The following is a 14,761-nucleotide window of genomic DNA, read 5'->3' as shown; positions in this document are numbered from 1 at the left end:
TTTAGTCAAAGACTGGCATCCTTTTAGGAGGCAGGGCTTTTAGATATAAATGCTGAAGACTCTTGATTTAGTATATGCTTAGTAGTATTCAGGTCTGCCAAGTCTTAAGGTATGTGATTTAAAGCAATTCCTGTTTCCATAACTTCTATTAAAGTTGTAGAATCAGGAAATTTTAGAGTGAGCAGGAATCTTACAAAGAATGTAGGCCAAATTTTCAGGTTACACCTCTGGGTTTTGGTATCCCCATTTGTAATATAAGGGCTATGTCCCAGACTGCCATGTCCTGAAACTTTGCAATACAAACTACAGAAACTTTAATGGTAATCTTATAAATTTTGCCTCGATATTTACTGCATGAGACAAATATCTCGATTTATGTTGATTGCAAATGTGAATGCAGAAAAGACAATTATTTAACATCATCTCACACATTATAAAAACCTGGAGAGTAAATTACCTGGGTTAATTGTTACCACTTAGCTAAGGTTTAAAATCTTCCAGGACAGAGGGCAGTTTTCCTGAGATGACATATTGTTACATATTCCCTGTACAAAATATATGACTTTTGTCCATTTGAGTATGTGCGTGGAAAGGGGAGGCTTACGTACAGGTGTTTTGCAGTATGAGTCCACTGACTGCCCACCAGACCTACTAAATCAATCCTGGAAAGGTTCTGGTCAAACAAACATGAAAACTCAGAAAGCTTTAAAGAAGTGATCATTATTATTTGAGAATAAATGGAGATAATGTTCTCTCAATGACCAATACAGCTTAAGCTTAATCACTCATCTCAACTTCTCTTTTTCATAGAATGCTAAAAACCGATTACCTTTGGGGAAACTGAGGCCATCATAAAAACAGGTTCAGAATCCACCAGGGCTGTGCCTGGTCTGATGATATAGCACACATTTACAAAAGGATCTCAACAGCAGTAACATTTTGTCTCACGGTATTGACTTCCCTTAAGTCTGTAACAATTTAAGTCATAGTCTTACAAAAACAAAACAAAAACAAAACTAGCAACTCACAGCATCAGTGTAATCATTTTATTAACAAAAGGAACCCATGGGGTTCAGACAAGAGTACAAAATACAATCTCCCCACCCCACCCCCCCGGGTTAAATTGTTACATTTTTATAATAAAAATAAAAAGCTTTCATAGTTAACTTATCAAAAACATAACCCCTGCCTATTGAGTTTATTGTGCAAAACAAAAACATGAAAGTAAAGTTCTGCCCATGGAAGAATTTTGTGTGCCAGAAGATGCACTTTCTCAATTTCAAAATTTTTGCATCAAAAAGAAAATTCTAAGGCCACAGTTTCTTTGCAAACTAAGCAAGAGGAGAATAAACAAGCAAATAGCAGCTAAATTTTTACCTTCATTCCCAAGTATTCTCTGTTCCAATGTAGAATCTTCTACCTTCATCAAATAATTTGATTATAGAAAGGTATGCAGTTTCAACGTACTGCTTAAGGTCAGACATACCAATATCAATTCAATAAGGCAAATCATACCTTTTAGCTATTCTCGTAAGTGCTAAAAAATCAGCTTTGTTTTAATTTGGTAGGTGCACTTCATTTCTTTAAAAAAGGTGACAAAACGATCCTACTGAAGGATTCCAGTAAGCAGCTACTTTTCTACTTGCAGCCAGATAGATAATTAAACTTTCTCTTCCTCCATACCATTTTGTTTTGTTTCTTTTACTTTGTTTTGGTATCATGGAGATGGAAAATGTCTTGACAAAACATGTAAACTGCAAGTCAGAGGTCAAGAAATAGCTGAAGGTGATCTTTTTTTAAAGTAAAAATAAAACTGTTTAGACAGCACATAGCTAACAAACACACAAAAACAAAGCAAAATAAAAGATCACCAAAAAACCAAAGCAGGGAAAAAAGATTTGTGACAATTTCAGTACCACAATTATTGGTAAAACAGTTTGTATCGTGATTTTCATTCAGTGGCTTAAAAGATGAAAGAACGGCTTAAGATGCTTATGTAATTACAGAGAAGAGACGTATACCCAAGGGTGAAAAGCGTACATTTACCTAATGTTTGTATAAAAATCCCTGATCAAATGTCCAGCTAATTTTTACATACAAAATTTAACCTTAAAACTTTTCTAACGGAATATACTGACTGAAAGAAAAGCTAATCGTTCAGCTGAATGAAGTACAGTATTCTGCATGGGAAGCACCAGGGTTTCCAGATCTAACCCTCAGGACATGGAGAAAACCAAAGTACTGGGCTGGTCCAAAATCTCTATCATGGGAACCCCTACCTCCCTTCTACTTAGTGTACAGAAATGCTCTCAGCTCACAAAACCAACAGATTAAAGTAAAAACAAGTGAACATGTGACTGTGACTAGGAGGGGACAGAGGGACAGTAAAAACACTGCTCAGTCTTTTAGCAGCAACACAATCTTGTTGGTCTGAATATCCTGAGGTTAAAGGATAATAAAATATTGCACCAAAACAATAAAAAAAATCACAGTTTAAACAGAATTACTAAAGAACTGGAATAACAATGAACAACACATTGACTGCCATCAGTAGACTTAAGTCTCTTAACAGAAATTAAGTTTATATGACTTTTCAAAAAAAGGGAAAATGGTATTTCTGCCTTGATTCTGCATTTATTTTGAAATACCCTTTGGTATACACATATTAACGTTCAACTGATGTTAACCTTATAGATTTTGCCCTTGGTCCAGTTTCAGGTTTAGGGATAGGAGAGATGAGATTGCTACTGCAAATGAGCAGAAACTCCAAAGAAGACTTCACCGGCCTGGAGTTTTAAAACATATCTGATTCTGATAACCCCACCAGAGGTAGGTAAAAAAGGCCTTTTTTCCCCCTGTGCAGTTATCAAGGCATCCTAAGGATGCAAGCTTTTTTTTTTTCTTTTTCTTTTTTTAACCCTTTTTCTAATATGCTCCTAGGTAAATAAGATATGAGGAAAATCAAACATGTACTCTGCTGAAGTACTTAAAGGGGATAAAAAGTGCAACTTTCAACAAAATGTGTTTTCATATTGAAGTACACCTTTCCCCTTTCAACTGACAAGCCTTTCAGGGAAGGAACTCTTTCTTGGTTTCGTAATACTGTATAGCCAACTTACAAACTACCTCTTAAACTACCATTAAAAGAGTGAAAACTGTATTACTTTATTAGAACCTCATAAGACCATGACCTCCGAAAAGGATTCTTTTAAGGACTTCAGTCCTATGGAATATGGTTAGAAATCATGAAGACCCTGACACCAGAGGGTCTCGCTTCATGTTTAATTTAGAGTGGGCCCCTTTCCTGTTCATGCACACCCCTTGTGCTGCTACGTTCTCCAAAATCAAGTCTCCTCCCAATGCGTCCATACTGCCTTAAAGCTGAGGATACATCTGTTCTACTTTGAGAAACCTTTGTAAAGACATGCTCGCATAGTGTTTTCACTGTTTACAGGCACCTTTCTCTTGGGTCAGCATAGGCACTCTTCACTTACTCTATCACCATCAGGACTTCCATTACATTCTGTGACTTTTCACATCTTTGTCCCATAGTTCTAAAGGGATACAAGACCACATCACAAACTTGTGCAACAATCCTGTTGGCCCACTGGAAAGTTCACGCATTCTTTAATTTCTATCACCTTCAGTCTTGATGTCTATTTATGTTCTTAAGCTGATCTTCCCTCCCTCTTCCCCAAAAAGACAGGGGGAAAGAACCAACATTCTAATTTGGTGATGAACACAGTGATTTCTGAAATACGTTCAGAGAATGAAGGAAACAGGCTGGGTCTCTTCTACATCACTAGGATGTGGATCAACCTGCAAAAACGAGCAGACCAAGATTACTACTGCAGCATTCTTTAACGTGATTCTAGTATCTATTTCTAATTATATGGTCATAAGCCAAACTGCTTAAAGCCTGTTATTAAGAAGTCCCAGTAGGCCACTTAAGTTCTCTGTATTCCATGGTCTTAAAGGCAATCCATGGTACTCTACATGTATGCTACAGAGTAGCAAGAAAACACCACAAAATGTGGTAAGTGGATCAGTGATAATCTATCACCATCGTAAAAATTTTTTTGTATGTATCCTCTACTAATTGGGAGTCAAAAACAGACACAGAGGATTATTTACAAACAGCACAACACAAGTCTAATTTTCTTTTGCTTTACCTCTGAATAAAGAGGCGGAGGCTGAAATCTGAATTCCTGAATGCAGGCAAACATAGGACAGCACGACTCCCCCTCACAGTTAGGGGGTTGAGGGTAAGGAGGAACGTGTCTAGAGAATTCTTCCTCCGACACCACGTCTGCGTAATTTGGTGGTGCTGAAACAAAAAAGGAGTTGGCTCTAAGAAATCCACGCAAAAACTAATTACATTACTCTCTTCTGAACTCTTACAGGAACAAGAAACTTAGCTTAATTTGAAGATAAAACATTGGTATTTTTTCCTCTAAGCAGGAAGTTTTTGTGCCCATTACAACAAAAAAATATTCAGTAGTTTCTGCTTTTATTAAAGTACTATTAACCGTGATTTATATTCTCTTTGAGACGTGTGTGTTTTAGTCTAGGTTAAAAAAAATCATTGAAATGTGGCTATGGAAAACACCAACATAACACACTATACTCTTACTCTGATTATTTTCCATTCTTCTACTATTATAAATAGGAATCAGGAGATGTAGATTGTATTTCTGGATCTGCCATTAGGAGCTTTCTGTCTTGGATAAGCTAAACTCTCAAAGTCCCCTCTGGGAATAATGTTTGATGATTTTTAGTAATAAAAGGAGTAATAATAGTTGTAGTGGCAGCAGTAATTATCATTTGAGCATTTCCTATCTCATACTTCCTGTTCTTAAGTACTCTATGTATAAAACTGCATTCTGAAAGAACCTCAGAACATTTTACCTTCAGGCTGTTCTGGCAGAGTCAGTGTCAACCAGCTCATATCCATAAAAAACTGGCTGGCAATGCTGGAGTTTCTGCTGCCAAAACCATTGTATGGAACCGTGCCAATCACTACGGGCAGCTCAAGCATCAATTTTTTAGCACCGGGAATGTGAATATACACCTAATATGCCAAAAAACAAAACAACAAAGAGAGAGAGAGAGAGAAAGGCACAAATATAAGTTAAACCTCATAGTAAATAACCCAATTATTTTTTCATAGAAAAAATGCTTTTGTTGTCTGCTACCACCCCCAACACAACTGTAAATTGTCCTGACGAATAAAATGAAGAACTAAATGAAGAGCCCACGAAATACAGTGAACGCTCTGTGATGGGGAAGTGTGGCCTTAATACACTTCATTGTAAGTGAGCACAACTTAGAACCATAGAAAGTTACTTATGTCTTCAATATAGCAGCCCTACTGCACCTTCATTCTTCCATGTTATTTAATTAAATACCTCAGGGGGATAGTTTTTGATTAAAAAACAAAGGCCAATCTTCACATATTCCACAATTTGTTGTAATGCTGACATAAAATGACATTTTCCTGGGTATTAAAAGTACATCTTCTCAGTAACATGGCACCAGGTATGGCTCCACGCTACGTCTTTAATTTCACCAAGCGCCGTGCTCACAGCTAAGGAGTAGTCCACTCGGATGATGCAGCAGTCCAGGATGGACGGCGTCACAGGCGGGATCTTGAGGGTCTTCCCGTTCCAGGTGTCGGTGCTCCCGGAGGCGATGTGGTTCCCGCGCACGTGGGCCACCATGAGCCGCACGGTCTTTGTTTTCCCACTGGCCAGGTAAGTCTGCGTCTGGAAAATGGCAGCTTTGGGAACAATCAGACGAGAGGAACAATTCTCTATTTCTGCATAGATTGGAATAGCTTCTCCTAAAAAGAAAACAGAAACACCTTCAGAGACCCTTGAGGAAATTCTCTCCACAGTGGAACAAAGCTGTTACTGATGAAAGCTGAAATGTGGCAACGCTGCTTTAACAAGTTGAGAAGCCTCACGGAAAACCTACATTGCAAATCTGAGTCAGAGAAGTGAAAATTTATGGCAGTTTGTGGTAGATACTGTTTTCTAACTATCACATGATTCACTTTTCTAATGTAGCAATATTAGGCTACCAATTCTAAAGATCTGTAAATGACCAGTATCTATAAAAGTTAAGAGAAGACATACAAATAAATGATTCAGTACTACGTTAAGTACAGAAGATCACTAACATACTCATTAGTGCCTAACAAATTAAAATCTTCCCAACAGAAGAACAAAGTCTTCCCATTTTAGGAACTGATAAACACAAATAAAGCAATGGATGGAGTAGCCAAGTTTTACACCCACATTATACACCCACCATCATACTATTCTATTCCATATTCATTTCCAAGAAGCCAGAACCCTGGAGTGGGGGCCAAATCCACTGGATAGAATTGGGCCCTTCACAGATTATTGTTCTGATATCAATCTGACTGTTAAGAGTGTCAATGCTCTACATTCTAGCCCCTCCCATATATTTGAATTTCCAGCATGGAGTCAGAATGCCTAACAGTATTTTCATATGACAACAGCTCTCTTCTGAGCAACACTGCTTGGAACATTTTTTTGCAACATTAAAATAAAATGCTGGCATTTTCCCACTCTACTGGTTTTAGTCTTTGCTATGAAAGTACCAGGACTAAAGTCAGAAATACCAGGATTATTGGGATCCGCTCATCTATTTACAAATATTTAAATATCAATTATTTATACTAGAACCAGACAACTGTATTATTCATGTTTTAAAATACTATATACTTGGTAAATTACAAAACACTATTAAAAATCACTTACAATTAGCTAATAAAATGAATGAATCTTGCATTTGGATTTTTAAACAGTTTGCTTACCATTACAGTATCCCTTTCTTTCAATTTTGGCACTCAGTGAGACTGGACCAGAAGTGAAAAACCAACAGCCAACCATTTTCTCTTGCGTTTTCAATACAGGGGTCTTGAAAAGTTCAAATAATAAAAATAATTAAACTGGTCTAGAAAACTCACAGAACTTAAAGTTATGTCATTTTTTATTAAACCGTTGTACAGCAATGTCTTCCAAAAAACAACAAATCAACCTTTCTTATCTTCCTGTGACAAACTAGGTACAATAAAGACAAAGCATTAAAAATCATTCCCTTTTCAGGAAAACTAAGGTGAATTTTCAGATTCAAATTAGGGTGACATCATTCTATTTTATCCTATGTTTTCATTGTGTTTCTGGGAAGTGATATACCATCCTTTAAAAAAGCAATCAAAAACTGCAGTAGAGGGCTTCTCTGGTGGCGCAGTAGTTGGGAGTCCGCCTGCCAATGCAGGGGACATGGGTTCGTGCCCCGGTTCGGGAGGATCCCACATGCCATGGAGCGGCTGGGCCCGTTAGCCATGGCCGCTGAGCCTGCGCGTCTGGAGCCTGTGCTCCGCAATGGGAGAGGCCACAACAGTGAGAGGCCCACTTACCGCAAAACAAAAAAAACCAAAAAAAACAAAAAACAAAAAAAACTGCAGTAGAGGGCTTCCCTGGTGGGGCAGTGGTTGAGAGTCCACCCGCCAATGCAGGGGACACAGGTTCATGCCCTGGTCCGGGAAGATCCCACATGCCGTGGAGCAGCTGGGCCCGTGAGCCATGGCTGCTGAGCCTGCGCATCTGGAGCCTGTGCTCCACAACGGGAGAGGCCACAACAGTGAGAGGCCCGTGTACCGCAAAAAAAAAACAAAACAAAAACAAAACCCAAAAAACTGTAGTAGTACCTATGACAGAACTACTTTTTTTTTTTTAAAGACTTTATGTGTAGATCAGGAAAAGGAGAAATGGTATAAAAATCAATAATCAGAATGTTCTTTTTGTCTTGGCATTTAAAATGTGGAATAAGGAAACAGCCTTTTTTCCTTACTTCAAAATGATTAGGCAGAAATTTCAAGTGTCCTTAATTTAGAATGATTTTTGGGTTTTGTGTAACGGTAGTGCAATAACACACCTAGTGTAATGGATCTAAAGGGTTATTGAACTCACCACCCCACTTTCTATTCTACAGTAGCAAGATAAGCGATACAAGACGCTTATATAATACTGTTTATAAAACAGTATTATAAAATACTGTTTAAAATGCTCAGTTTACAAGACGCACAAACCAAAAGTTCACTGTAAAACCCAAAGCTGCAATACTTTTTTCAATTATAAAAGGATAGTAAAGGACAAATAGTATCTCTTTTTGCCAAAAAATAAAAAATCTTTAAATTATTTGCCACAATGGCCCCATAAATAGTTTAGAATTAGTTAACCACCCAATTCCAAGTAGTTTTTAGAAACACAAAGCAGTTATCAGCATCATCAATTTTCAAAATAGGTGCTGAGCAGGTGATAAGTCATAGTTATAAGCTGGGTCAGCTGGGTCTGGCTATTGTACGATTTTGGCCACAAGGGACCATGCAACTAGGCCATATCTGTTACATTTTTATAATCTAAAGGTGAACATCAGAGTAAATTCTATTTCACTTTCGTGTGGAAGTAGAGTTAAACAACTTTTAACTCCTGTTTCTTTTCCTGATCTTTAAAAACACTGGGTAACCTCCAATACTAAAAATATATCTCTGTAACATCAGTATCATGATGGAAAGTTTAAATTATGAAGTAAAAAATCATTCATTCATATTTAAATGAAGAACCATTAGGTCCTAGTAGCTATCATGAAAGTACAAGGTATAATTTTATATTATTTTGATAATATGGGTTTAGATAAAAGAATCTAGCTCATTAACTCCCATCTTGCCTATTCTGTTGTTACTTATAGCCTAATCTTTCTTACCAGCCTACAGTATTTCTGGTGATTATTAGAAGTTCAATGCTTTAATGTGGCCAAATCTGTCATAAGGAAATGATAAGTGAAAGGGTCTCCAGAGCAGCTGCATGCACTTACTTAATGTTAGAAAATGACATGCAAAATGCAAGGAGACACAGCATAATGGCCTGAGCTTCAATAACAGGCTGGGAGTGATTAATACTCTTCCATAATTACTGTTCCTCAACCTGCTATTAGCGAAGAGTTTAGAATACCACAGCCCTGTGAATGTGGCTGCTCTGGGAAAAGTAACTACTCTGTGTGTGTGCATTATTATTATTAAGCCTTATTAATGCATTTTAAGCCCATGTAACTTTCTGGCAAAAGAAGCCCTGAACAACAGGGACACAATCAATAGTACTAACACACACAATTTGTAATTTGCCCAACTTGGAATCACATATTTATAGTGAATGCCTATGGGTTATAAGATTGTATCGGAAAGTGACAGGACAGGCTGCCACCAGACTTGCTAAATGTAGAGACCACAGTTGAAAGGAAGGAGGATGGAAGGGAAGTAGGAAAAGGGGAAGGAGGAAGAGAAAGAGGAAGAACTTACTAGTAATGCTGGTGTGTTGACATCGATGTGACTGACGACCTGGAGTTCCCGCTTAATGCTCTGATCAGGTGCCTGGGGTCGTTCCAAAACTGCTCTCACACAGTACCGAATACTTCCATATTTCCCGGAGAATGAGGTTACCAAAGGTCTGAAATCAACCAAAGAGATGACTTTTTAACTTTGTTTTTCAGTTTAACAAAACTGGGAAAAGCCCTTAAAGTGTTGGGTGTTTTGTTTTGTTTTGTTTTTTAAAAAAAAGGTGAGCGGGGTTAGGTCTACTCAGTGGTTATTCAGGATAAACATGCACACCTGAATGTCAGAAGGTACTTGGTGCCCATACAACTGGATAGACAGGTTGCAGGGAAAGGAAATCCCCAGTTACACAGTTTCACTTACTCAGATGGAAGTTGGAAGCTAAATGGAAATTCATGTTTTCCAGGCTGTAGTAAGAGGATGCCTTCACCTAAAAAAGAGAATACATTTTATTTTTACTAAGGTTCATATTACATCAAGAATTTTCACAATGTGAATCATAGTTTTTTTAAAAGGTTTTCCTAGCTATATATAACACTGAATATACATCAAAAAGTACATTAAACTGAGATTTAGAGAATTAAATTTTGAATCAACTTTTACCAAGTTTAATCAATTTCAAACCACATATATATGTATATACATATGTATCTTCTATCTGCAAATAGACCAATTACACAAGTAATTACCATAAAATGCCAGAGCTCCCATATACATATATATGTGTATACAACCATATACACATACATACCTACATATACATAAACATTTATTTCCCCCACTTGTATACTAGCATGAGTATACTAATGTTAGTATACTATTATATTAACATGAGGTACCAATATTAAACTGGACCTAAAATTAATCTAGAAAAAAATAGATTTATTTTGGGTATACCACAAAAATCAGACTAAATATTCTTTGGGCAGAGATGGAAAAGGAGAGGAAAAATTTACTTGGAATATTATGAATACTGAATACTAAATAGCCAAACCAACAGAACAAATTATTAGGCAGGAGTCATTACTGATTAATAGGGGATGTTGTTTAACTTGGGATATGGAGTGGGCCTGGCCAAGCATGGCCACGACTCCTTCCTCCTGCTCTGGGGTCAGCCAGCACCATTTCATTTCACGCAGAGGCTTATCCTTGACTGTGAGGCCAGTAGGCAGGGTGTGGATGGACCTAGCAAAGCCAGAGGCACTGCTGGAGCCCTGATGAGTGCAGAGACTGTATCGTTCAGATCTGAAGCCAACTCCAGGGCTATCAGTGTTGGTTGGGTGGCTCCCCAGAGATACTTACAAATGTTCCCTTCATTTTATGTGCATAGATTCAAGTTTAGAACTAAATTCCCTCATCAAGGGTGGGATGATTAATATGAAGAAAGTGCAGAACAGACTGAGAACTTTCTCTGAGATATGCCTGGTCAGTAGATATGAAATGGAGATTTCTACTGTAACCATTCATTAAAAAAAATTTAAAGGCCAGAAATCACTAGTGAAATGGGATAATTTTTCATTTAAATACTAGAGTTCTAAGACCATCATCAACTCAGTTAACATTTCAACCTTATACTTTTAGGAAACAGGAATGCATTACTGGCCCATTAAGTTTCCTGAATCTATCTCCAATTTTCAATGTGTAATATATTAGAAAAAAAAACCTTACAAGTATTTGCCACTTAAGATCATTCAAATAGAAATACTCAAAAGGGGGGTGACTTGGAAGCTAAGTGAATAAGTCAAAGGGACATGAGACCATGATAAATGACAGTGACAGAGTGAGTCCCAGAGCTCAGGTGTGTCCAGAGCCGCCCTATAAGTCCCAGCAGTGCTACAGCACTGGAATCAGGGAAGCCTCTCCATTTTATAGCTATCAGGTACTAGGCTCAAGGAATCCCAACACTCCTTAGAGCTGGGCTAAAGTTCTAATTTGTAATCATTAGATTACTGAATATGACAAAGTACTTGAAATGTTTAAAAATGTGGATTTCATTTATGTCCAAAATTTACAGTGCTTAAATGTCAAGCACAAAGCTGATACAAAATGGATACAAACCTAAATAACTTCAATCCCCAAATAGACCTTGGGAGGAAAGGAGGCTATAGACACTTGTATACAAGTAATGACACTAGCATGCTGAAGTCCATGGCAGTGGCGGGGGCATCTTGAGGACCACTTCTGCTGTTGAAGTAAGGGTTGGCATGGAAACAAGTGAGAAGGGGTTTAGATGAAGGGAAGGGAATGAGGCAGACCATGACAGGCAAGTGTGAAGAACAGAGTTGCACAGGACATTGGAAGAGGTTGAGAGAGAGATGAAGTTCCCTCTTCAGAGAAAAAACAAATCAACATAGGAACTAGAACATTTAAAATGAGACTTTCAACTACTTCAAAACATAAACAGGAAAAATTTTTGAGAAAGTTGATAAACCTGGGTTATAGTATTTGGAAACAAATCTTTGCTTACTTGCTTTCTCTTGTTTATTTATTAATTTTTAATTAAGTAGGTCCACAAGCTGAATCATGTGCCCATTTCTGCTTCTGCTCATAGTTTATTACCTTTGTCTTATGCAATGAGAACTACAATGTCACAAGATGTTTCATTCGCTAATGGTCCTTCAGCCCAAACTCATAATTCAGAGCACTGGTGAGCGTGGGAGCTAGAAGACCATCACAGAGGCAGACTGGGGCTCAGGAAGGATGAGGAACACGCACAAGGTCATACTCCTGGTGTGCAACCAAGAAGTGAAACCAACTCTCTGATGTGTCTTGTCTTTCTACCATAATTATTGAATAAAAATATGAAGAAAATCAATCACCATGAAAGCAAGTAGTTAGATTAACAATGCTGAAAAATTATCCAGTAGATTTTTTGAAAATAGATCCCACAGCCATACTTCCTGAATATCTGGATTTCTAAAAATCTCTTCTGGTGGCTGAAATTCAGCTAGGTTTTGGAATTAAATGAACCTAAGAGTCCACAACTATGTAAAGTTGCTAGCCTCTTCCAAGCTACAGATATTAGGAATGATTCTTTTTCTCAATGAAATCAACTAAAACAGACTATGATTTTACTTTTTGCAAAGGTTTGTTTTGGTACATTCTAAAACAAGCTAAGATTTTCAGGTTGTCTAGGGTTAGCCATTCTATTCCGTTAGAATGACAAGACGAAACCTGACTTGTGAATCAAACACTATTTGATAGCCCAGATTTTACCAAAGCGGTTTTTTTACTTCGAATCCCAGGTCCAACTGCTATTTATCTTACATCTATTTACTGAGTAGTTATGGGCACAGAGATACAGAGTCCAAAGTCCTGGACAAAAAAACAATTTACTTCCCTTTTCCATTGCCCTTGACTCCAGTCAGCCATCTTGAAAATCTGTGTTGTCTGTTACCTTGGGGTAGGCATGTATAGGTTGATTCTGGAAACCATATTGATGAAAGGGCATAAGGCAGGTAAGAACTGTCACCTAACATACTATACTTGTTAATCCAAAAGAGGGCTTTGGTTCATACATGTTTTCCTCACCACAGTTTTTGGGATTACTCGATTCTCACATACCTTGAGGATTTAACTGTGAATAGTCTACTTCCCCACAGCAGGACATGGAAAAACTGCACTTACTACTGATTTTTGTATAATACATAGCAAGGGTTAAACACTGATACGCTGTATTTTATTCTTCAAGGGCTGAGAGTCTATACCATTATTTATTTTACAGATAAATGCTGAAGCTGATGAGGCAGAAAAGTAAAATAGTTTAAAGTAGCTCCTACCAACTAAAAGAAGACTAAGACTCACCGTTCCTAGTATTTTCTTGCGCCTAATATTGATAGAATACCCATGTAGTGAGTTTCCACACGGGCACTTTTAATAGTGTAAAAGCCTATACTATTAACTGGACTTCACAAGAAGGGTCATCAATCTTCCAGAAACTCTTACAGTGCCCAGATCCCACTGTCACTAAAGGTCTATGGGGGTGGGCCAGGGGAGGCAGAAAGAGAATGCAAAGGAAACAAAAAGAAGTGAAAAATAAATACAAAGAAAGTAAGACAGACGTAGAACTCTTAAGTTACCCCACTCCCCAAAGGAGGGAAACCAAGTATGATGATCAAGTCAAAAAGCACTTCCTTTGAACTCGTAACGCTCAGGAACTACTTCCCTCCTCCTAAGACTGAGGTTTTGCTAACTCATCACGAACCAAGAACTAGCATCTAGAGACGGGGCGGGGGAGAAGGGGCCCCCATAAACTGGGCACCCGAGAATGGAACCTCGTAAACTCTGGTTCCGCCCTCCACTCCTCAGACCACAAGAGAAGGAACCTAAATCCCCAGATCCTTGATTCCTGACTGCCCATCACAGGTTCCCATGGCAACGGCTCACTCCCAGAGCTGTCCTAGATGGTCCTGGGACCGTGGCGGCAGTCAGACCCCAGCGAGCCAGGGGCGGGGCGCCAACAGAAGTGAGCACTATCTCCCCGGTGCTGCGAGATGGGGGGCGCAGGCATTGTTGCCCGCCCGTCAAGGCGACCAAACTGAGGCCGACTACCCCGTGGGCGGATCCCCCGCCCACCCAGCCGGTGGGCATCCGCCGGCTTGCCCTCTCCCAGTCCCGCCAGCCCCTCTCCGGGCCGTGGCCCGCGCTCACCGGCCGGGGGCTCGCGCAGGCTCAGGCGCACGTTCAAGTACTCCACCTCCGAGGCGGCTGCCGGGGCAGCGGCGCCGGCGCTCGGGCCCCACGCGGCGGTGGCGCGACCCTGGGCCTCCAGGCGCAGCGCCCGGAGGGTCACCGGCTCTGCAGCCTCCAGCAACACATGCCCTGCCACCGTATCGCCGCTCGAGTAGCAGCCCTTGCGCTCGTCCTCGAACACCAGACCTAGACTCTTCACGCGGCCCTCGGAGCCCACCACCGCCGCCGCGGACCCCGCCTCACCGCCCATCCTACCGGCCGACGCGGCCGCACCAAGGACTTCGGCAGCGGCCCGGAGCCGGCGTCGCAAGCAGAGCGGCGCCGCTGTCACGGGCGCCAGCTCACGCCGAGGGCCCGCGCGGCCGCTTTGCGGTGCCCGGTGGAGCCTCGGTGTGCCGTAGGGCCTGTCGCTTTAACAAACCCAGCTGGGAATGGAAAAGGGCCGGGACAACCCACCCCCGGCGCGCGCCCATAGGCTGGCTGTGAGCCGCGCGGCGTGCTGATTGGTTATAAATGGCTACTGAGTCATTTCATTGGCGCCGCCGCGCACGGGCTGGCGCAGGACGGCAGTGCGTGATCAGGGAGTGGTGACCAATCAGAGTTCGCGGGTGTGCACGTGCACAGTCCGTTTATTGGCTGGGGCAAGGC

General features: G+C 40.1%; 1 protein-coding gene across 2 annotated transcripts; it reads right to left on the bottom strand.

Moving 5' to 3' along the window:
* Positions 1-1,534: 1,534 nt before the first annotated feature.
* ARRDC4 (arrestin domain containing 4) lies at positions 1,535-14,517 on the bottom strand. 2 transcript variants are annotated; one of them, XM_027083177.1, is made up of 8 exons: positions 14,072-14,517; positions 9,785-9,851; positions 9,389-9,536; positions 6,845-6,947; positions 5,586-5,842; positions 4,909-5,071; positions 4,173-4,327; positions 1,535-3,819 (listed from the first exon to the last, which is right to left on the bottom strand). In XM_027083177.1, the coding sequence occupies exons 1-8, from the start codon at positions 14,361-14,363 to the stop codon at positions 3,763-3,765; spliced, it is 1,242 nt and encodes a 413-aa protein (XP_026938978.1). In that variant the 5' UTR covers positions 14,364-14,517; the 3' UTR covers positions 1,535-3,762. The 2 variants fall into 2 exon arrangements, with proteins under 2 accessions (XP_026938978.1, XP_026938979.1); XM_027083178.1 differs by having other exon boundaries at positions 14,357-14,486.
* Positions 14,518-14,761: the final 244 nt, after the last annotated feature.

Source organism: Aethalodelphis obliquidens, unplaced genomic scaffold (assembly GCF_003676395.1).
Source record: "Aethalodelphis obliquidens isolate GAN/ISIS:26980383/991018 unplaced genomic scaffold, ASM367639v1 scaffold49, whole genome shotgun sequence".
Taxonomy (NCBI): domain Eukaryota; kingdom Metazoa; phylum Chordata; class Mammalia; order Artiodactyla; family Delphinidae; genus Aethalodelphis; species Aethalodelphis obliquidens.
This window is presented reverse-complemented; position numbering and strand designations above follow the sequence as displayed.